This window comes from Rhipicephalus microplus, chromosome 3 (assembly GCF_043290135.1).
Source record: "Rhipicephalus microplus isolate Deutch F79 chromosome 3, USDA_Rmic, whole genome shotgun sequence".
NCBI classification, from domain to species: Eukaryota; Metazoa; Arthropoda; class Arachnida; order Ixodida; family Ixodidae; genus Rhipicephalus; species Rhipicephalus microplus.
In genome coordinates, this window is record NC_134702.1 from 82,152,870 (window position 1) to 82,177,816 (window position 24,947).

The 24,947-nt window shown below is 43.6% G+C and overlaps 1 protein-coding gene across 6 annotated transcripts; it reads left to right on the forward strand.

The window, feature by feature from the left end:
• Positions 1-24,901, forward strand: LOC142803247 (alanine aminotransferase 2-like). 6 transcript variants are annotated; one of them, XM_075888360.1, is made up of 8 exons: positions 1-216; positions 3,145-3,247; positions 15,516-15,643; positions 16,416-16,529; positions 18,286-18,415; positions 19,706-19,785; positions 21,778-21,920; positions 24,795-24,901. In XM_075888360.1, the coding sequence occupies exons 1-7, from the start codon at positions 100-102 to the stop codon at positions 21,859-21,861; spliced, it is 756 nt and encodes a 251-aa protein (XP_075744475.1). In that variant the 5' UTR covers positions 1-99; the 3' UTR covers positions 21,862-21,920; positions 24,795-24,901. The 6 variants fall into 6 exon arrangements, with proteins under 6 accessions (XP_075744475.1, XP_075744474.1, XP_075744479.1 ...); XM_075888359.1 differs by having other exon boundaries at positions 21,778-21,911; positions 24,795-24,900; XM_075888365.1 differs by having other exon boundaries at positions 80-236; positions 21,778-21,911; positions 24,795-24,900.
• The last annotated feature ends 46 nt before the right edge of the window (positions 24,902-24,947 follow it).

Consider the following 24,947-nt stretch of genomic DNA (forward strand, 5'->3'; position numbering starts at 1 on the left):
AGCCAGCACACTGCGGCATACAGGCCGCGCTCCGGCATACAGGCCGCGCTTCGCTGTGCTCCGGGAGGAATACCTCCCGGAGCCCAGCGAAGTTCAACTATGAACGACAAGGCGGTTGCAAGGAGCCGCAACGACAATTCAGTTCCGCGCCTTGGTTTCGCGCCGTACAGGGCCATGCTTTCTATGATAAGCGAAATACAAGAGAAGTTCAAAAAGGTCAGTGCTTAGTCTAAGAGGTAAGTGTTTATAATGCTGTGCACCTAATTCTTTCAGTGCTTACCATTTAGAAATATTCTTTCTTTCTATGGTACTTCAATCATGTCATGTAGATGTAGGAGCAGAAGTAATTTCTTCTTAATAAACAATCCCGGTGTTTTGGAAAATATTGGTAATACTTCATGCGCGTTCGAATATCGCGAAGTTTCCGGCTTCTCAACCACTCCGTTGTTTTTGGACATTGAAGCATCATCAGCATCAGCTTGCTATGTTATGTCGTTTCATGCGTAATGAAGAGACGCCTTGTACATTTTGTAAATGCATGGTGGTATCTGCACGCATCATATCCATATTCTTTAACTAGCATTGGTTTTCAAATGACTGGCCTTTCACTGCATGTCACTCATGTTTCGGGGTTTCAGGAACTTAAAGCTGGAATTGAATTACACATCCTGATATCCAGTGGCTAATTCGTGAATTTGTTGGCGATGGTCTTAATAAATACACGTCTGTTTTTTCTCAGCCGCGACCACTCTTTTACTCCCGAGGATACCTATATGAGAATGCGTCGATACAACGACGATAGCAAATGTTTTGTGAAGATGGAACGTTTAAATACATGTTGAATAAACCCATGTGCTCAATATTAAACCACGAGGCCCCACACGGCGCGCCTTGTGATCATATCATTGTTTTAACACGCAATGCTCACAGAAATCACACTATTACTCTGACAGTTCACTTCGATGATAAATATATTGATTGATTGATTTGGAAATATTTAAGATCATGTTACCATTAGCCTGCACTTTCTCCGGAGTATATACTGATCAAATTACTTTCTTTCCTTACATATCTCAGCCGACACTGAACAGCTTGCATGCTTCCTGTGCATAGACTGATCACACACCAATGAAAATTGTTCCTTTCTTTTGTTCCTTTTGTTATTATTATTATTATTATTATTATTATTATTATTAGTAGTAGTAGTAGTAGTAGTAGTAGTAGTAGTAGTAGTAGTAGTAGTAGTAGTGTTAGTGTTGTTATTATTATTATCATTATAACCACAAATTCGTAACATATGTTCACCGAGCTCAATGTTCTCGCCAATTTTAGAGGCCACGTATTCGGCGAGCACACTCATGCCTACTAAGCTTACCGATGATCTTGAGCCTGGCGCTCGGAAACAGTTCGAAAAAAACCCGAGCGCTTGCCGTCGAAGCTTCTGAAGAACAAACTAAGTCAAATACAAATATCTGTTGATAACTGCGGGGTCACACAGCGCATGGCCACGAATAATTAGATATGAAGCGGGCGGCAGCCATTTTGGAAGGTGCAGACGATGCCTTTACGAAGTGGAAGTCACTGACAGCCACGCTCTGATTGGTTCTCCTTTCAACGAACCACCTCCGGCGTCGACGCCGACACTGCAGACGTCTGGATTGTTCTGAAGTGGACGTTTCGGCGACCATCACCGGTAGTGCTGACGCCAAATGACGGCGACGTACAAAACGCTAGAAAGACGTCGGCAAAAGCGCTACATATAGTTCCGCGTTAAGCGTTTTGTATGCGAGAGATACTCAAACAGATAGAGAGTGAGAATTATTTTAATGGGAAGCTGGAGAGGTTTGCCTGGTTTTTCACCTGACAGGCTACTCCAGTTGCTGGTTGATGAGAGTGATATATACAATTATAAACACACAACACATACAGTTACATACACGCATAACAGTCACATAACACATAAAGTCTCTCACACGCACTGCACAATTTACAACGTTTCGTTCAAGCCTGTGACCCGTAAAAACGTCAATAGTGCTTTTGTAGAGTCTGACGCACTGGAGGTGTTCTGCCGTGGTTATAGAATGATTTTAACTCCAAATTTGTGTCCTGTTGCATTTTTAAGCCCATCTTCACAGTGCGAGGATTATACTAATAGGGTAATTGTTGATGTTTTACATCCTAAAACTCTGATATGATTTGAGTGACGCCGTAGCGCAGGGCTTTTGAAATTTTGACCGAGTGCATGAAAAATGAAGCTGCTGAAACGCGCACTAAACATCACTTAAATGGTTTTGCTAGGTTTTGCTAGGTTCTGTTTCAGGTCAGAAAGTTTATTACTTGCGAAGGAAGGAGCAACACATCAGTCGTAGATATTAGCAATATCACCTTGACGAATCAACGCTATCTTCACGAAGAGAATTGCTGAATGGCTGTGCATTAGTGGCCCGGGTTTGACATTTTGTACGTAAAGGTACTTTTGTTGTTCCGCTGACCTGCGCAGTAGTACCATTTTAGTATAGTAGATCTACTACGTCGCCGTTTTTTTTGACAAACAGGGAGTAAGCCTGGGTTTCCCATACTTAATTCGTAGAGATATCTCCGATGGGCAGCGCATGAGTCTCACACAAATCACCTTTCTGAGGCAGGTGAGATATATCCCAGTTGAGAAGCAAATATTTTCTTTCACCACATTTTTAATAGCGTAAACAAACCTTGAGTATGTGTCATGTAGTGACTTGCAGATAGTGCGCGTTAGTAGTTTTTCGCTTTTGTTTTAGCTTAGCGATTATGAGCCTTTAAAACAATGGCGTCATTGCTTTCTTATTGCTGATTAACGAAATCCCTCATTTTAAAAAACTGAATTTTTTCGCTGTTTATCAGGACTAAAAAAAATCAACGATGCCATTCGGGTAAATATAGGTTATAACACTGCTCGAGCGATAAAAAGTGATGAGCTGCTTATTTCTTTGTAATACATCACTAATATGTGAAAAGGGATTCAGCCAAATGCATGAAAGCTTCATTGAGAGCCAAATTCTTGAATTGGAGGCGTTACTTTCGGGTCAAGAATGACTTAAGAAACCGTAGAATGCTTATCGAATTGTGTAACTAAGCATTCGCTCATACTGTGGCTGTTTCGTATAGGTGGTGAGCCTGTGTGCGCTTCCCGAAATCGCTAGTCACATGCCATCGGACGTTGTTCAGAGGGCGAGAGACATAGTAAAGCATTGCCCCGGAGGGGCCATTGGTAAGACATTTTCTTTATTCCAAAACTCTATGTCTCCGTAGTCCTGTTTTACTAGCGTTTTACTGATAAACTGCGCGGATAAACCGAGCGTAACCTAGCTGACACGTCATTGTCACTGTAGACACATTCAAATCACTATTGACAAATGCATTGACACACATGCATGATATCAAAGCAGTAAAATTGAAACGGTAGGCCATGGAAATATAGAAAGCCAAATAAAAAATAACACAGAAGAAACATGGCTAGAACCCGACGGCGATGAAAAACGGGGAAAACAAAATGAAGTATTTAATGTGTGCGTTGTCAATGCTCTCAAGAGATAACTTTTTTATTATATTTAAATAAGTTTTGATGCACAAAAGTAGACCACTTGTTACGCGTTGGCTCACCATCTAATCTGACAGACATTGCTAACTTATTCAAGTCTCTTGCAGGAGAGGAAAAACCTGGGGAACTTCAACACGTCCAATTCAGCACATGCAACGTTTTTTCTCAGCTATTTGTGATACAGCTTCCATGTGTTGACCACTATCTGCAGAACCAGCATTCGCACTCTCAAAAACATCCAGGCTATGGCTCTGCGAGTTTGTCTGGAGCTACCGCGATGTTCATCAACAGCTGAGACAATTGCGATAGCACATGACTGCCCGCTCAAGACGCATAATGTAATGAAAGTGCTCAGAGCACACGTGGGACATCTTACTCGCGCCCCTGCCCATCATCTATCCTCACTGCCAGAAGACCGACCTCTTGCCTCATTTTGCAAAATAGTCTTGTCACATTGCGCACGCATACTTACGCGATATACAACTCCGTCCAGAATTGCAACTCCCCAATGGTGTATGACACATTCACATGTCGAACTCACGGTTCCAGGCATACGGTCAAAAGCCCGGCTCTCGTCTCCAGCGCCAAAGCAGCTTCCTCTTCTATTGTTGCATGAGAAGTAGAGTGAGCATACCCATGTATACACTGACGCTTCCACTACAGTGGATGGGTCTGCAGGGTCAGTGATCTTTCCCGCAATAGTGACAGCGATGAAGATTCGGTTACCCCACCATATGTCATCGACAGCTCTACGTAGTGCAGTTAAAATCCTTAAACACCAAGAAGCCAAGAAATGGAGCGTGTTCACGAAATTCAAGGCAGCACTACAGTGTTTGGTATTCGCCTTACGCCGGGGGCCTCATAAACAACTTGTGCTAGAAATTAGCGAGCTGCTTCACCACCCTTTCGACGAAGGACACGAAATCACGTTTCAATGGCTTCCAAGTCACTGCGGCACATTAGGCAAGGAACATGCCGATGCAGCTACTTAATCAGCACACAAGGATGGTGAAGAAAAATCTATTCCATTTTCAAGGACTGATGCTGCAATTAAAATCCGAAAAATCGCTAATGAAGAAGTGAAATTCTTGTGGAACGCTGAGTGCTCATGGCACACGCAACCACATAGGCTGGACGCGTCTCATCGACTTCGGCCTCCGTCCGGACTCTCTCAACTTGAGATAACGGTGCTTTATCCACTGTGGCTTGGTGTCGCTATCACCAAAGTTTTCGGCTTCTGAATCGGCATGAAAGATAGTGCTGCTACGATAGAACAAGTTCTTTATCACTACCCACGTTACAGCGTGCAAAGACGGCAGTTATCTGCTGCGTTAGTTCACCTTGACGACAGACCTTTGTCAGAACAACCAGTGCTTGAAAGGCGAACTGTCTTCGCGAAGAAAATCAGTGAAGGCCTTGCTCAACTTTTTGCGCGGTGGTGGCCTACTGTATAGGCTATAGCACCGCAGCTCACAATTGTTTTTCTTTTCGCGCGTCTCTTTCACTGTTCGCTTTCTTTCCCATCTTTCTTCCCTGTTCTCCCTTCCCTTAGTGCAGGTTAGAAAACCACATGCTCTAATTTTCGGTTAAGCTCCCAGACTTTCCCTCATTTTATTCTCTCTCTCTCTGGACTGTTTAACTGCACACCAACATTCGATAAATGCACCATTTCCTACCAGCACAGAAATTTATGCACTTATTTCACAAAGTATTTCTTATAGGCTGCAGCGTAAACTCTTTCAAAGCTAATAGAGCGTGATGAAAATGAACATCCCCAACGTCCGCTTGTTCAAAAAAAATTGGCCGATCCCACGTACAGTGGGAATCGATAATATTCGAAGCACGAATGAGAAATGTTGAAATGCCACTTTGAAATCAGCACAATGTTACGAGGTGGAGGCGAATGATGTCGTACATGACTTCCGTGTCATGACTATTATGTTTGGATGTGTCGTTTACCTTCGTCGTCTATTCACGTCACGTGGTAACAAAATTAGTATTTGTGGAGCTAGCGAAATGGTCGCGAGCACGCTATGAGAGCGGTATGATGTCATGTTCTTACATGACACGCGTGTCAGGATAGTCATGTTTGCACCAGTCATATAATTCATCATTCGTTGACGTCACGTAACACCAAATTGGTATATGTAGAGCTAGCAAAACGGCCGCGAGTGCATCATAAAGGGCCCAATATACTTCAATGTAGTGCTGACGAGCGCGCGCGGTGGGCACAGCCATAGAGTTTCCCAAAATTAACTAGAGAGGACTCTGGCGCTGCGATCGTTCAACGACTATGGGAATGATGGGTAGTACACACATTTACCTAGTCTTCGTACTTGCAGGCAGCGAATCTTACTTGCGGCTTTGTTTATTGCTGTGTTTCGGTTTTGTTTTGAAAGAAAGATCCAACCCTTTCGAACTTCGTGACCCGATTTGGAAAGGTAAGTCTGAAGGAATAAGATGGTGAAGCGCTACTGCTGAACATTTGCTAATATTTCTTTTGTAAGAAAAAAAATGGCAGCATATCCACGGAGTGAATGATGGAGAGTGGGGCGAAGCATTCGTCCGTCCATGCGTCCGTCTGTGTGACCGTCCATGCGTCTGTTCGTGCGCCCGTCCATGCGTTCGTTCATGCATCCGCTCCTGCGTCCGTTCATGCGTCCATCCATGCATCTGTCTGTGTGTCCGTTCGTCCATCTATTCAACACTCCAAGTCCCACCATCTCGTATCCTTTTATCATATATTCCCCCTATAGAAGCACCGCCATTCAGTGGACATTCCAAGGACTAAACGAGAGGTGGCACACGCACACTTTCTTACGGCTTGCGCTTCGGGTCTACTTCCCACCTTCAACCACCGTGAGTTCATGGTATATACTAGTTCACTGTATTCATGGCACTGCGGCCCAATGCTCGCTAAACCTTTCTAAAACCAAGGAGGTTACACCCAGCAAGTATAGCGTAGCAACCTTTTCCTGTCAGATAGTGCTCAATGTACATGCCAGTGGCTGCTAATGTGAAATGAGAGACAGGAGGATTCAGCTTTTAATTTCTTACGGCTTGCGCTTCGTATCTGATTCCCCCCTTTAACCACCTCGAATTCATTCATGGTATATACTATTTCATTGTATTCATGGCCCTGCGGCTCAACGCTCGCTAAACCTTTCTAAAACTAAGGAGGTTACACCCAGCGAGTATAATGTAGCAACCCTTTCTTGTCCGATAGTGTTCAATGTACATGCCAATGGCTGCTAATGGGGATCGCAGCGTGCGCGTTGACTAAAAGCCGAATGCTCCTGTCTCTCATTTCCCATTAGCAGCCATTGGCATGTACATGGAGCACTATTTTTTATTGTTAAACAACACACAGAAGAAATCTCTCACCGGCACCACCTTGGAGGTCAAATGTTATACCTATTTCGGGTATGTGCCACTACCACCAGCGGTGGTTACTAGTGGCACAGGCATCCGTCGGCCCGGCGCGACGACAACCGGCGCGAAATGCGACGTGCTGCATTTCGCGCCAATGCGTTACCCAGACAACAGCTTGCCGTTTGAACGTTTAAGGGGGTACCACTCGGTGGCTCAGCGGCTAACGCCTCGCATTCACGACGCGGAGCTCCCGCGCTGGATTCCGCGTGCCGGAATCTTTTTTCTCTGATTTTTTTCTTCTTGCGTTTTCATATATATATATATATATATATATATATATATATATATATATATATATATATATATATGAATAAATTTCTGCTCACGGCTGGTTATTTTTTCACCCACTTTTCTTTCTTCTTATTTTACATTCCATTGATTCTAATAACTTCCCTGTACATTCTTGGCATTACTGTCTGTTAGATCTCATTACTATTGTGTCAAAACACAGAAAACCGAGCCCGTAGGTATACACTTCTTTTCCTTATATATATATATATATATATATGTATATATATATATATATATATATATATATATATGAATATATATATATATATATATATATATATATATATATATATATATATATATATATATATATATATATATATATATATATACACGCGGTGCATGATATCAACGTCGATGCCAACGCCAGTGGCGACATCCAGCCGAGAGTGTTCATATAACTGCTGTCGCAATAAAAAAAAGACCTTGAAGCGCTTCCACACTTACACAATTGGTCCTTGAAGCTGAGCAAAATACGCCAGCTTGCTGGCATTCCGACATTATTTTCTAGCTCAGTAAGGTCACAAAAACTCTGCCAGTTGCGTTCGCAAACAAGCGCTGGTCTTAGAATGGTGACACTCATAAGGCACACTGTACCATCCACTCATGCTATGGTTTATTTGATTCCGCTTTCTATCGGGGAGGAATATCTGGGACAAACCGGCATCTAGATGCGAGCAAGACCATTCAAGGAAGCTCCGTAAATATGTGTACAAAACGGTTTAAAGTGACATTACTATTCAGTTGGGTACACCATTTTGACAAAAGCGAGGAAGTGTGTTTTCGCGATCTCAGCGCGTACTATTAACGCGATAAAGTCAAATGCTCGTTTCACGAAAAAAAAAGTTTGACCTCGGTGTCAGCGTCTGTGTCGACATCGACACCGCTGGTTGAGATCTAAAGGTCATCATCTTGTGTGTGACCGAAAAAATGAGAAGGTACAAACGAAGCAAATATTTAAAAAAAGTTGCAGGCACGATTGATAACTGAACCCAGGCCGTCTACGTGGTAAGCAGGTGTTATAGCAGAGCCAGGCGTAAGCATCAAAAAACAGTTAAGATAACTTTCCTTGCTTGGAAATGTAATGAAAGTAACTTTCGTTATTTACAAACAGACGCATTCTGTATGCAGGCATCAGAGTTCAACACGCAATATCGCAGTACTACTGAGTGCTACCAGCACACATTGCCGTCGAGTGTCAGACAATGTGATTTACCATAATGACTTCATGGCGTAAAGCCGGCCACTGTTGCGACGCGCCCCTCCGATGACGTTACGAAGGGCGCTACGAATCCCACCGCTGCCACCACTGTTGCGAAAGACGGGGACGCCAACACGGTCCCGAAGGCGCCACTGCTGTCAACTCCGCCGGGAAGGTCACCAGCCGTTTGGTAGCGTATGTTTCTCAGCTCGCGACTGCTTCTGCGCAGAGCTGATAAGACGAGCGGACGAGACGACGGTGAGTTAAACAAGGTTTATGTACAGCATATATACAGAGGCGTTACAATTTCGGCACTGTGGCCGACAGAGACTCGAAGAGCCGAGCTCTCCTCTCTAACACATAGGTCAACTTTTCGCCTAAGACCGCCGACTCACACACATGTCGGCTCTCCGACATGGGGACTCCTCTCCCATAGGACCGCCGATCGCGACGCGCCGCAGGGCTTCTTTTATTTGCACCGGGTCCAACCAAAATGTCCAATCAGAAGCGCCGCTGGTCGTCAGGGCAGATTCCTCCAATGGGGTCGCCGCTGGGCCACGTCAGACCCCCAGACACGAAGACGCCGGCTCGCGGTCACGTGCGCTGCTGACTCACTGCACGTGGGCCAGAGAGGCGCCGCGCGTGTTTACGCCGTTGAGTTGTTCGCGTCAGGCGGACTGCGGGCTGGCCTTGACCCAGATTGCCTTTTTCAGAGGCACGGACGTTTGACGAGGACTCGCTGGCATAACACCACCCATTACAAGAACCACGAAGGTTACTGCTCGTATTCCTCTTAGACCACTTTCTGGGTGGATTGCATGTACGAAAACATTTCATGCACATAATTGATCACGGTTTAAAGCATGCTATCTCTTACAAAGAATGCAGCCATATCCGAAAGCTGCACTGACACAAGCCACTTTCACTTTTATCAATTGCATGTAGTAATCCAGAATTTCAACTTCTTCTCGAGTGACAACATACAATAAAAAGTATGCACTAAGTAGATGAAGTATCCGTTATAGGAACAGCATATCGCTATCACGTTCAACTCTGAAAGGTGAATCTTAGGGGTTACCCGATTTTTTTTTCTTCGGTAAATATAGCCCTCAAATCTTTGTGCGCACTAGTATCCAGCTCAAATGTGAAACTGGCATGAACTTATACTATCAATTTAATGTAAAATTACCCGTGCGTTACAATCGGAGAATCACCGTAGTGGTTCAAATACGGTACTAGCTTAGCAAATTTCACTGCTTATTCGTGAGATTGCTGAAGCAGATTTCATCAGTAAGTTTGGTATTTTTTATGCTACTGTTCTGCACGAACTGAAACTTCGCCGGGATAAATAACATATCTACGCCAGCTGTGAATGGCAGACATTATAAATGCGAAGCATTTCTTAATGAACTTTGGTGACTGTGAGCGTATTTGTTTATCTATCTATCTATCTAGCCGCTTACGTTTGGGTGCTCTCGTGGTCACCCTCCTAACTTGGCGTGAACCAAGATTAGCAAGGGACGTTAAGATGGTTTGACGAATATGACGCGCTGGACAAGACATCAATATTGTCACAATCCCGTCGCGTACCTCGTCAAACACTTCCTGTCGCATGCCCACGGGCGGGTATGTGCCGCTGGTATGCGGGTATGTGCCACAGGTGATTGACACTTAGTATCTACTCAGGAACAACGAGAACACACATGGGCAATTTTAACGCGGGAGCGTTAATAAATACTTGACATTGGTAGCGTGTACCCAAAGAATGCAAAGAATAAATTTCAGGGCCCCACTGGATTCGAACCCAAGCATTCTGCATGGCAATGAAGCATTTTACCACTGAGCTACGCCAGGTCTCGGCGCTGATCTTCGTGAAACGTAAATAGTGGTTGCAGTGCTGTCTACCCAATTTCATTACTGCATAAGCACTCCTTTGATACAGCTGTCACGTCGGAGGAGGAGGAGGAATGAAAGAGGAAGGACAGGGAGGTTAGCCAGTTCTCAGACCGGCTAGCTACCCTGTACTGGGGAAGGGGGTAAGGGGAATAAAAGATGATAGAAAAGAGATGTTGTAAAAAAAAAGGAGAGAGAATGTCATCAGACGATCCACGACCGACGCTGCTTACAGTCTGTCTCTAAGACCGCTTGCCCACAGAAAGCGCCACAACGCTCTCATGCCTTGCGCACAGAGGACGGTCTCGGCCAGTGTCCTAATACCCTTTCTTCCGACAATTGGTGATTGTCTAGTCGATCTAAAGCTTTCGACAGTTCTTTTCTTGGCACGCTGAAGCGAGGACACTCGCAGAGAAGATGGGAGAAAGTCTCTGCGCCGCCACAGTGGTCACATGTCGGGCTGCTTGCCATTCTGATTCGAAACGAATAAGCATTCGTAAAGGCCACCCCAATCCACAGACGGCACTAAAATGTCTCCTCAGCTCTGGTTATTCCTGATTGAAGACGGAGCAGTAGGTGTGGGTCCAAATTATGAAGGCGGACGTTGGTGAATGCCGGTGAATTCCACTGAGCGAGTGTCAGTTCTCGTGCAAGTGATCGAAGCCTTGCAGCGGCGTCCGTTCTTGATATTGTTATAGCTGCACAAGGCGCATCATCATGGGCAGATCGGGCTGCTTCATCTGCAGGGTCGTTTCCATCAATGCTGCAGTGGCCTGGTATCCATTGATACGCTATGTCATGTTGTTTCTCTATAGCCCGGTGATGAAGCAGTCGTATTTCAGCAATTAGCTGTTCGTTTGGTCCATGACGATATGACGAGGCAATGCCCTGGAGGGCTGCTTTAGAGTCGGAAAAGATTGACCATGTCTGTTGCGCTTCTTCAACTAGGAACTCCAGAGCGGCACGAATGGCGACGAGTTCTGCCGCCGTGGATGATGTCAGATGTGAGGTCCTGAACGTTATCGGGATGGATTTCTCCGAAATAACCACTGTGCCTGTTGAACTTGTTGGAGCGACCGACCCATCCATGTAAATGTGAATGCGTCCACTGTATTTCTCATGCAGAAACAGTAATATTGTTTGTTTTAGGGCCATATTTGACTTTTTTTTCTTCTTTTGTCGAATATACGTCAATTGTGATTAGTTGCCATGCGCTGAAGTTCAATTATGTATCAGTGTGCAGGGCAGCATCCTCGCGAGCATCAGTACTTCATATAGCTTCTGGTGTTGCTAATACGCATGTTCCAGTTGGCATGGGTGCGCAAGTGCAAACAGCTGGTTATCTGAACATCTACAACTCTTCCACATATGTCTGTGCATGAATCATTTGTACATATATTTAGCGTCAATTCATGACGTGTCGCTCGATAAAAAAATTACAACACGGCCACCTTCCCTCTGCACGCTTTGCATAACGTAGATTCTCAGGTACGTTAGATCTGCTGAATCTTTTGTCCACTGCTGTTATGCTTGTCTTCGCAGCGTCCTTGAAGCACACGAGACTGTAAAAAGATGGATTATTTGCTTTAAGTTCTCAAGAACGCACATGCCACTCAGGCTACCCAACGCTACACAGGCGAACAAGGCACGTGAGTCTCTCGTGAACTTCCTCGTCTTCAACGGCCCACACCGAAACGCACGCATCTCATGTAGGCGCTAGCATTATGATTGATAGATATGTAAGGTTTAACGTCCCAAAACCACCATATGATTAGGAGAGACGCCCGCTAGCATTATGCCATCATGTGTCTATAGACATATTCCACCGCACTTACGTCACGAAACTGCGGTGGCGCAGTCTTGGTAGGCAAAAGACGCTCTGCCTACCGCAGTTTCTGCTGGGTGATCAGTGGTGCATATGGTCAAGTGCATGTCAGTCAAGCAACGAGAAAAAAGAACAGTTCCGACGAGCTGCGTCGCAGTTGGATGTGAGTCACGTCCCACAGCTTAGTTTTTTTTTGTTGTTGGCGCACATCGCAGCCCTCAGCGCTTATGGCAGAAGTTACGTGCGGACGTCGCTATAATTTTAACCATAATATCGACATCGGCTTACCAGTGTTTACAAGCATGGAATGGGTCTATAGACGGTTTACAGATTGCAAGCGTTGTGCCCCAAAAAAACTTTCGATCATTTCACTTACCTGTCTAGAAGGATTTTTCCTCAACCTCACAAAAATCTAACCCGGCCCCAAGCACTTACATTAGTGCTTTTGCAAACGCAGATGTACCCTACTTTGAAAATGTTACACATCATGTACCCTGACCTATACCCAAGTATTCTTTGTCCACATTGTGGAGAAATAGCTTCATTAGAACACATGCTCTGGCAGTGCACCAAAAAATATATTGAACATCACCTCTGCCAGATGGGAGGCGGCAATCCGCAGCTCGTCCTTGGCAGATCAGCTCTGGGCTGTCCACCAAGCCCGCGGGGCGGCTGAGGAGCTTGGCATCTCAGTCCCCATGTGGGAGCTGCCCGCAACACAGTGATATGTGTTTTGTAGGACCAAATAAAAGTTTATCCAATCCAATCCAATTTCAATTACCAACTCGTAACGTGGAAACTTAAATGTCGTTTTCACGTTTTTTTTTTCGATAGTAAAGAGAGTCTCTTATTAGTTCTTCAGATAAAAAAACGTGCGTGATGTTCAAGGCGATTTCTTGTAGTTTTTATGTAGCTCAAAAGAACATTTATTTGAATATATTTTGCCAAATCATGAAAGTAAAGTGTAGAAAATCAGTGGGCTATTTTTAACGCTATTCTTGCCCACCTATACTATTCCGGCACATAGGCGAATAGAAACGGTCGGTGTTTCAAAACAGTGATATGGTGCTACTTCCTAAGGACGGCTGGACGGCTCATTGCTTTCCCATAGTTAGACCTCATTACACATTTTTTTTCTAAACACAGCTGAATCGTCAGCTGTTCGAAGCTGTACTCTTTCTATCTATCTATCTACATATATATCTATCTATCTAGCCGCATACGATTTTCAGTTCTCCTAGCCGCTTAAATAATGGTATCGATACCAAACTTGGCATGGCGTAACATGACGGTGTGCAGCACATATTTGACTGGTTATAACAAGAAAATCATGACATGTATGTCATGAACGTCATGATTTACAATTCATGGTCCTGCAGCTCTTGCGGTGGTTTCGTTCACATGGCATGTTGCAAAACGTGTATGGTATGACATGACTGCATGGCGAACACAAGTGAAAGACTTTAGCATGAAAATCATGACATGCGTGTTATGTAACAAGATGACACATGCCACGCTCATGATGCACTCGCGGCCATTCCGCTAGCGTCACATATACCAAATTTGGTATTACGGTACGTGAATGGATGACGAAGGTATGGACTGGTGCAAACATGTTCCGCATGTGATGCGTGTCATGTAACAACATGACTAGATGCCAAGCTCATGATGATGCTGTGGTGGCCGTTCCGCTAGCTTCACTTATACCGAATTTGGTATTACGAGACTTGAATGGATGACGGTGGTATGATACTGGTGCAAACATGATAAACATGAGATGCGTTTCATGTAACAACATGACTACGTGCTACGCTCATGATGCACTCGCAGCTGTTTCGCTAGCTTCACATGTACGAAACTCTGTACTACGTGACGCAAGCGGACGACACAGGTAAACGGCACATCCAAACATGATATTGACGACATGCGTGTCGTGTAGCAACATAACTACATACCATGTGCACACTCATGATGGGCTCGCGGCCGTTTCGCTAGCTTCACGTGTGCCAAATTGGGTATTACGTGACCTCAATGAATGACGAAAGTATGGTAATGGTGCGAACATAATAATCATGAGCTGCGTGTCATGTAAGAACATGACTACATGCCACAGTCAAGGCGCCAGAACATTTCGACGTGACGCGGTACGCGTGCTCGCCGGCGTTCATTTCATCGCGTCACGCCGGCGTTGCCACGCCAGGCGCCGCTCCTGCCATATACTCACAGGTGCGCGCCGCGCTGTGTTGCTTTGATGCATGCGCATTTCAGCGCGTACGGCATCCGAGGGAGACGCAGTGCTGTCTGGGTAATGCAACGGCGCGAAATACAGCATGTCGCATTACGCGCCGGTTGCCGTCGGGCCGCGCCTACTGACGAAGTCGTGCCGGTTGCGCCTGACGTCAGACTATAGAGTGCTCGCGTTTTGCTAACGTAGCGTCGCGGTGCCCAGCGTGCGCGCGTGTCAACGCTACATTGGAGTATATTGGGCCCTTCATGATGCACTCACGGCCGTTTTGCTAGCTCCACATATGGTAGGTAGTTTTAGTGTTATGTGACGTCAATGGAGGACGAAAGTATATGACTGGTGCAAACATGATAATCCTGGCACGCGTACCATGTAAGAAAATGACAACGTTCCACACTCATAGCGTGCTCGTGGCCGTTTCTCTAGCTACAGATATACTAAATTTCATATCACGTGACGTCAATAGATGAGGAAGGTAAACGACACATCCGAACATGATAATCATGACACGTAAGTCATGTACGGCAGCATTTACCTCCACCTCATAACGTTCTTCTGACTTTAAAGTTATATATAAACCTTTCTTATTCGTGGTTCACATATCATCGATTCATATCATTGATCTGTCATGATTGTCATGATTGACATATCATTGATCTGTCAATTTTTTAGATGACCATTTACGCGTTGTGCATGTCAATATGGTGCGTACCTGTTTTTTTTTTCTTTCATAAACAATAAACTGTTGCGATTCAGTGTAGTGTGCACATTGACCCTTCTTAGAATCGTTTATTTGATGCTGCCTTTGTTATATAATTGGTTGCTAAGACGCCCAAGCTTCCACAATCAATAGCTTGACATAAAAGTGAGACAACATCCCTCTTATTAGCTGTGGTGAAATAAAAGGCTAAGATACTTAGAAGCAGCAGTTGCATGGAAAGATAGGACTATGTCAAGACTATTTCAAGCGCTTTCCGACGAAAAAGTGGGCGGACATGGCGTCTTCTTTTTCGACTGTCATATTGATACTATTCGAGACGCCTTGTTTCAGGTGCCATCCAAAACCAAAACCATCCCCTAATCCACCAGCATATCGCTGAACACATCAGCCAGAGAGACTCTGTGGAAGCCAGGCCTGAAGATATTTGGGCTTCAGATGGAGTAACTCATGGCTTCACCGTGAGTATCACAAAGCTGCGATGCGTGTAATCTTGCTGTCGTGTTCGGCCTCGCGAGCAGTGAATAGTTTACAACCTGTCGCGTGCGCGTAACTATGTTACTTCTAACCATACTTAAAGGTTATCAGCTTTGCAGGGAACCCACGGGGTATCAATCATAACCGGCAAATGCATACCATCTCTCTCAGAATTTCAAGGAAGTGCCGTGGTGTGCTACCAGTAAAGGCAAAACCATGCCTACATTTGCGAAGGCTAATTCCTTGTGAAATTATGCAGCCCCTTCAAACAGTAAATAGTTAATATATAGAGGAGTTAACCTTTTGGAACATTGACTTAAAAAACGCCGGCAATCACTTGCCGAGGCTAACAATGTTGTCTAAGCTAGACAGACGAATCAGTGGCCTTGCATCACTGTGGTCCCATTTTCAATACTTTAGCACTATAGGAGAAACGAAATGAAAAAGAAATATTAGTTTAAGTCAAGCCTATCATTTGCGCGTGGTCGGCTTACCGTGTTTTCTCACCTAATACGAACACTGCTGGCTAGTGCTTACTCATGTGGGCTTATTTTTGACTAGACAGATAACTGAAAGTGTAGTTTAAGGTATATCATGGTAATTACAGGGCATCTCTCTTCAACTTAGCATTCAAGGTTAATAACTGTTTCTTATCATGCGCCAGCTAGTATAGTTTCTCAGAGATCCCGAGCCAGCGTAATCAGAAGTTGCTTCGATTTGTAGTACAGGTGATACAGTGCCTTCGATGTATTCCAGATCATACTTGACGTGCTCAAGCGTCGGCATAACGGGACAACGCCTGGTTTCGTTACCTGCTTCCCGACCTACATGGGCTACTTCACAATAATACGGCAATATGGCTACCATGAGGCAAGTTTACTTTCTGTATGCAGAGCGGCTGTGAAGCCGCGCAAAAGCCTGCGCGTACGTCAGGGCATTCCCTGCTTTTTACATTTTGCACTGACAAAAATTATGGCCACATCGCGTTAGTAGCGCCAAGCCTGGAGGTATGATGGATCTGTTTGTTTGTTTCCCTGGACTCATGGCTCACACCCACCCAGAGTGATTGGCCACGAAGGTGTAGTGAATTTTCGCTGGGAGCATTATAACTATGTGTAATGAATTTTTATTATATTATGACTAATGTAAGGAAAACCACATAAAAAGAGAGCAAACGAAGAAAGAAAAAAAAGTGGAAAAGTCAAGCTGAGAAATTTTGAGATTTCAGGTGTTGTACGTGATTACGACTCGGCTGCATTTCGTTCACCTCACCATTTAGAATATTTTGGGGGGGCAATAAATAATTATTTCATTGAAGCTCACAAAGGTATACGTTTAGATGCCTGAATATAATCGCAAGCGGCATTGAAAGCATTCCTGTGGTAATGTCCCAAAACTGAGGCACCAAAGCTTAGTGCAGTTTCCGCCGTCAATGTAACGCCAATTTTCAGACATAGAATAACTAGAAGCCTTTTTCTAAGTATAGCGTATCGGCGACAATCCAAAAAATGATGCTCTATTGATTCCATTTCTCTGCAGAATGTGCAGAGGGGTGATATTGTCTGACCAGCTCTGTGTAGATACAGGTTTAGGGGGGGGGGGGGGGACACGACATGAGAATTGAGTAATTAAAACTTCGGGCTTCCGGGACTCGTTCCAGTGGGTCGCCAGAGAAACTTGAGGTGGTTACATTCTGTCCATGTAGTTACATTTTCTATCACATCAGTGCAGATTGCTGATTTTTGATATGTTATCAATGTAATATATTCAACGCCTAGCAGTATGAATAAAATTGGGCCATCAAGTGCGGCTCAAGCTAAGGAATCGGGCAGTTCCTTTAATCTTAATCCACAATGTCCCGGAACCCATAGTAACCTAAGGAGTCTCAGCTGCGGTGGTACTAATGTTCTGAATATCTTTAGAATTCGAGAGTTAGGATTTCTTCTTTCTCTTCATTGTTTCTTTCTTCTTCTCTTTATATGTTTGGTTTCTTTGTTTTTGTAGCTGTAGCTTCTTATATATTCATTTTTATTTCTTTCTCTATCCATCTATTTCATTCTGTTTCTTTCTATATCTATTTTTATGCTGTTTCTTCCTTGTTTCTCTCTGTGGCTTTCTTTCTGTCTTCTTCTGCCTTTTTATGTATTTTTCGAGACTGTTTATTTTTTCTCTTTCTGTATTTCATTTTTTGAACTCGTTCCCTTTATTTCTGTCTATTTTCTCATACTTTCAGTTTATTTCTTTTTTCTCATTTCTCTCTCTCTCGCGCGCACGTGTGCTCAATCTTACATTTTTTTTTCCATGTTACACTTCACCAGGCAAAGTTTTTGCTTAAAGCTCGCATGCTTTGTAGTCGGTATTAGGGCTTGTCCAATTTCTAGGGCGCGAAGCCGCCTGTTGTTTCCGGCGGACATACAAGTATTTACAATTGGCTTAAACAGTTGTACCTAATCGCCACAGGTGTCCTACTGAAGGGGTGAGAGTGCTTCAATTTGATTTCTTTTATAAGGTTTGACCAATCTGTGCTACCTGCAGGCCTGATTAGCTATTATTTGGGATTTTTAGAACGTTTTGCGTGTTTATGTTGATTTTTTTAAATTTTGTTCATGCACTCGATATTACACAGGTGGTTTATTATTTGGACGAAGATCATGGTTGGGCCCACAACATCGACGAGATGCAGAAAGCGTTGGACGACTCCAAGAGCGTATGCGTACCAAGGTGCCTGCTCCTGGTTAACCCTGCTAATCCACCCAGTGAGTACTACGCAACGTGTGTTATAGCAGCTATCGATCTTGTTCGATAGGTGAAAGTCAGCTCCCTTACACTTGAAGCAAGATTTTCACAATCAGCAGGCAACTTCTGCTGTTCGGTTAGTTTAGGCTCTCTTTACCAAGTAAATCGTCGGACACGTTGAGTACGAAAACTACTATACGGAATACTTGAACATACTTAATACGTTCGCTTTTTATGTTCGCCCATAAAGAAATTTAGAAAGAAGGGGGATCTATTTTCGGGCTAACACACAAACTTTCAAGAAGCTATTAACTGTGCGCGTAATGAAGAGTGTTTATGCACAGCCACATGCGCATGCAAACAGACGCTATCGGCTTACAACGCGTACTTGCAATGTAACGAATGCTTATAGATAGTTATATAAATAATAAACAAGGACAGCGACGAACATTGTGATTGTTACGGCTCGCTATGGTACTTTAGACGACAAAGCGGTAAAAGGAATCACTGAACGACTGGCTGTGTCAGTAGTAAAGAAACGTTGTGAAAGGTATACCTATAGACTAGAGAAGTGTAGTACAAGTTTGTAGGGCTCCGGGATATTATTTACATGGTTTGCGCACATAAGTGGTCGTGCCCTACAAAATTACTTAACCACTGCGATTGATTTCCAGCAAGAAAACACGACCAGATGCAGATAGTTTTCCTACACCTTACTTTCTAAGATACTACTGCAGTTGTGTGCGTGTCGTTCCATGTGCCACCCTCTGATTAGGAGCAAGGAATGTGCATATAGGAAAAATAAGAAATAGAATAGGAGCTTTGTTGTTTGCACACGCGATGGTATGCGAGAAGTCTACAGGGAAAGGCTGAGTAGTGCGAGCTACTTTTAGCCACCAATTTTTATGCTCAATGTTACCAAAGGCAAAGTCTCCTTTCGAGCGTAAGGTGCGAATTGTGGAGCACCTTCGCGACGTGCGCTTCCACCTAAGATAAGTAACCCTGTGCTTTGGAGAAAATTAATTGACGAGAGAATGGTGAAGGCCGAAGAGGACACTCCGTAACGTAAGGAAAGCTGGACGATGGCAAACTGATGAATGCTCACAACTGAACTTAAACAGTACAGCTTAACGTTGACATAGCGCTTACCATGTGATGAATATTTCTGTACTTTTCCTTGTCTATTTTCTGCCGTCTTCGTTATGTTCTAGATAATATCTAAACTATATTATACAAAGTATGGTGATTATTCTCAAGTTGATGTGCTTGATCATTCCCACAAATTCCGCCATCGGTCACGGCGTTCGCAGGTACGGTGCTCACCAGGAAGCAGCTGCAGGATATAATCATGTTCGCACATAAGAACCACCTGATAATACTAGCCGACGAGGTAAGCTTACACTGGTTACACATCAACAAACTAAGGCAGTCTATAACCTTGTCGACATTACGAATAAACACTGACCAGGTCGGGCAACGTGATTCTCAAAAACGCCGAAGGTCAGGCGGAGTTACGAAATTATAACGAAGTTGGGAATTCTCAGGCAAAGTAATAACGTAAACGGCTTGCGCAGGACAACTGTAAATCATTCGCAAAGGCACTCATCAAAATGTGGACGTGGAATAGGCTTCTGAGGATGATTAATGGAGATATTACCACCAAAAGGCTTGCCAAAAGCATTTTTTTTATTTGCTAATCGTAAAGCATCTCATGACCCTCTACACTCGCACTACACGCCTGTGTAGATAATTTGTTACCGGCATTGTCATCGCTCACCTAACTTACTTACTTGTGATCTCTTCTTTTCTTGTTTTCTCGTGGTAGATAGTTTTATGTACAATTTCAATTTGCTAATTTACATTGTCCTTCTTTGACCACCGGTGTTGCGTATACAATTCTATTTTTATAACTGACAGCGGTGTTTCTGTAAGTGTTGCCTTTGTATTATCACCGTTTCAGAATGTCACGTTCCTATTGCTTTGAGATATGTATCTGTATACCTATACCTATATATATATATATATATATATATATATATATAAATATATATATATATATATATATATATATATATATATATATATATATATATATATATATATATATATATATATAGGTATGGGATATGGCGCGACGGGAGCGTTGTCAACAAGGATAAATATATTTATTTCCCAACAGTTTCGGGAGGGGACCTCCCTTCATCAGGGGGAACTCATCCCCTGATGAAGGGAGGTCCCCTCCCGAAACTGTTGGGAAATAAATATATTTATCCTTGTTGACAACGCTCCCGTTGTGCCATATCCCATACCTTCACGAAGACTAACTGGCCCATTGAATTATCACTCCCACGATATATATATATATATATATATATATATATATATATATATATATATATATATATATATATATATATATATATATATACATATATATATATATATATATATATATATATATAATCGTTCAGTTCATAAATAGAAAAGATACCTGCTAAAATTCACCCCAATACAAATTTGTGCGAAATAACATATTGAAATCTTGGATTCAACACTCTCAATCAGAGCAGGCTTGCGCCTACCCTAAAGTATCTTGCACCGCTTCATCCCAACGGTGTGGTACGCCGACGGTCGACTTTTGCGTTTGATGAAGCATCTAAGAATTTCACCTAAATATCTCAAAAATTAGGGTGGTGATATTTGAGTCGATAAGCTTGTTCATGGCTAAACTTACTCGGGCTCAGGCCAACCGACCAGCCTACCAGAGTTTCTAAGTCGGAGTCACCGAGATTAGTACAATTGAGGCGAGTCGGAATGAAACACAGCAAGAAACCCCGGTAATGAAGAGTCGTAGTCATATTTAACTAAAAAGGTGTTTTGTGAGTGAATATACTTACCCCAACATCTGTACTGAGACATAAAGTTCAACATAAGTGACTTTTTGTTAATTCTACAAGTTACATAACAGCATGCGATGAAATAATGCCTCAAGAGAGGTTGGGTGCGAGAGCAGACATTTCGAGAAACAAACTTGTCATCCTCAAGGCCAGAACAGAATTGATTTCTTTGGTGCTAGCGTGTCTATGCGTCAAGCCCTCTCCTCCATTTTAACAAATCAATACGGGGAGGTCGACTGTAGATACATAGTGGTGGGAGAGAGGATCGCGCAACGACTAAAGGCGTGAATGAACAGAAAACACCTGTTTTATGAATAAAAGGTAAAGAAAGAAGTGCTGGAGGGGTGAGGGTGCACACATTTTGCTGAATCACGGAGGTTCGTAAGCTTCAAATCACCCTCTTGCACCAATATTTTTTCGGGGGGAGGGAGGTAAAACATGTGGCTATTTCAGCTGATAATGAATTACTCTTGCTTTCATTTCAGATCTTCGAATTCAATATCTATGACAGCAACTTCCCCTTCCAAAGCGTCAGGAAAGTTATGAACACCATGAGCGACCCATTTTGAAGGACGGCACTGATTTCGTTCAATTCGATATCAAAAGGATTCACTGTTGAGTAAGAAGAGTGCGACAATTTTTCTTTTCGTTCCAGGGGCGTTCTTGAGCACGAAAAACCGTCACTCACGCTATACATGCGCAGTCCGCAAGCTCGCTGTTTGGTCGCAGACTTAAAGAAAAAATATATATATATATATATATATATATATATATATATATATATACATATACATATATATGATACTTATGATTTCAGGCTAATAATTACGCTACAGCAAATGTATGAATTGCGAATTTGGAAAGTCAAATGGAAAGATTCTTTAGCAGTCTACGAAATTGGCATGCAGATATAAACAAACAACCTCCAACCACTTTCTCTCCCTTTTGAAGCATGTGTGCACCGTAAACAAACACTGTGTTCATTCGTAGGTGACTCGACACCCCACCTTTCATTTCATTCTATTTCACAAAATTCGATCACTACATGTTGGTGAACGAGCAAGTAAAATTTAATTAATAACTACACCAATCACATAAACTCTTACTTGCTCAATATTATTTCTGTTGGCTGCTTTTCGGGCACTTTATCTGCAGCGGTGCTCAAAATGAAAGGCCTACTTTGTAATTTGGTGATGGATATTACCGAGCGTGTGCTAAGTAAAACAGTCCCACACCTCGAATTTTCGCAATACACAACGTGCTGTACTACTCTGTAAGCTTCAGCCCTTGCAAAGCTTGAAATATACTTTTACAAATAGGCTACATTATTCTGCCTAAGCTGCAATTATATGCAAAATCATGTTGATTTTGCCGTTATCATCTTCACATAGAGTGCGAAAATAACATGGATGCATGCTGCCCCACCGCGGTGGTCTAGTGGCTAAGGTACTCGGCTGCTGACCCGCAGGGCGCGGGTTCGAATCCCGGCTGCGGCGGCTGCATTTCCGATGGAGGCGGAAATGTTGTAGGCCCGTGTGCTCAGATTTGGGTGCACGTTAAAGAACCCCAGGTGGTCTAAATTTCCGGAGCTCTCCACTACGGCATCTCTCATAATCATATAGTGGTTTTGGGACGTTAAACCCCACATATCAATCATCACTCAACATGGATGCGTGCTGCATTGCTGAACATGCAGCGGGTCCCACGTAATTTAAGCCAGAGTTTAAAAATATGCCGGAACACGTAATTACGACGCGACCAAATGCATGTTACTCACCGTTGGCTGGAGTTAGACTACTTTTGTGTTCTCAAATACTGTTTAGTTCAATATGTTTTGATTGATTGATTTGTGGGGTTTAACGTCCCAAAACCACCATTTGATTATGAGAGACGCCGTAGTGGAGGACTCCGGAAATCGTGACCACGTGGGGTTCTTTAACGTGCACCCAAATCTGAGCACACAGGCCTACAACATCGATATGTTTTAATGTTTTAATAACTAACTTCTCAAGAATCAAAGATAGGTAAAAATTTCAAAGCGAAAGTTGAATATCGGTTTGCAAAACGTCCGACTAGATAGTTTTGAGCTTTATATCTGTTAGTTATTAGTGTTTTTCTCCTAATTGCAAATGCCCGCGAAATACAAAAGATACCACGTGACAAATCTGTTCGCACGTCAGTGCGCACAATGATTCTAGTGCTACATTAGGCCGCGTTCACACTGAGCATTCCGGCCGCCGAAAGTGCTCCGAATCCGGTTCGGCGGCGGCGAGATCCGCCGAAAGGGCCCTTTCCGCGCCGATTGCTCTCGGACCGATTTTTGCGGTGTCTGCCGCCGAATCAGTCACCGCGGACCAATAGGAGTCCTAGTCAAGGAATTTTGAAAAATGGCGGCCAAGTCCTACTCACTTGTTATGCTGCAGTGCATGTAACTGAATGTTGAAACCAACGGGAGTTTAACCTACTCTGTGCCTACTTCGCCTCCGTATTTCGTGAAAGAGGTGACTGAGCTTGCTGTTGGCGTGACCGAGCTTGTTGCGGTCTTGCAAAGCAAAACGAACCCACCAACGCCACTGGCATCGGTGGTTTTTATGCTCTTCGTGCATTAGAAGACAGCCACTTGCCAGCAAAGTAAGCAGTACTGTCTTTTCTTGCTTCTTGCGCACGAGAATCGTCGAAGTATGCACCACTGGATAGCGTAGTAGCGTTTGCGAGCCGCGACAACAACCGGGTGACAGCGCATCCATCCCGCGTTCGCCCCGTAGTAGATGGCATATTCGGCGGTGCGGGGCGCATCCAGTGCGAACGACGCTGTGTTTCGGCGGCAGGGGAATTTCGGTCGCTGTAGAAAGCGGATGTTTCAGTGTGAACTAGGCATGAACGTTCCGCGTATGAACGAAACGCTTTCCTCGCACAGGTTCATGACAGTGATAACCAGTCACAGCTGTTATCGTTTTTGTGGCTCATAGCAAAACGTGTTCATCGTTAAGCCACCACCATCGTTGCGGCCCTGTCAAGACAGCACTATGGGGCAAATGCTATTGCCGTTCGTACGCGGAACGTTGAAGAGCACAACAAACATTGCGCGCACTGGCGCACAAGCAGGTTTGTCATGTGTTATTTTTTGTATTTCGTGAACATTTGTAATAATCGAAAAAAAAACACTAATGCCTAATGATATAAAGCTATGAACTATCCAATCGGACGTTTTGCAAACCGATCTACAACTTTCTCATTGAAATTTTTTATCTTCGTTTTTTTGAAAAGCTGCTTAATTGAACATATCTAATTAAACAATATTTCAGAACACAAAATATAGTCTAACTCTAGGCAACTGTGAGTAACATGCATTTCGTCGAGCCGTGGTTACGTGCTCTGGCATATTTTTAAACTTGGGCTAAAGTTACGTGGGACACCCTGTATATATCTATACATAAGTCCCCTTTGCGGCTTCATCAACAGAATGTCAAGCATCAATTTTTTTCCTCTATTTCTTGAGCAGTGCTGGCTTACGGTCCGGTTACTTCGAAGCAATCTACCATGACTCGGTTGACCAAGCATATCTCGAAGAGGCTATGGAGGCTGACCGACCATCGATGCTCTTTCAGGTAGAGCCACAGAGAGACAGACAGACACATAAACAGACAGACACATA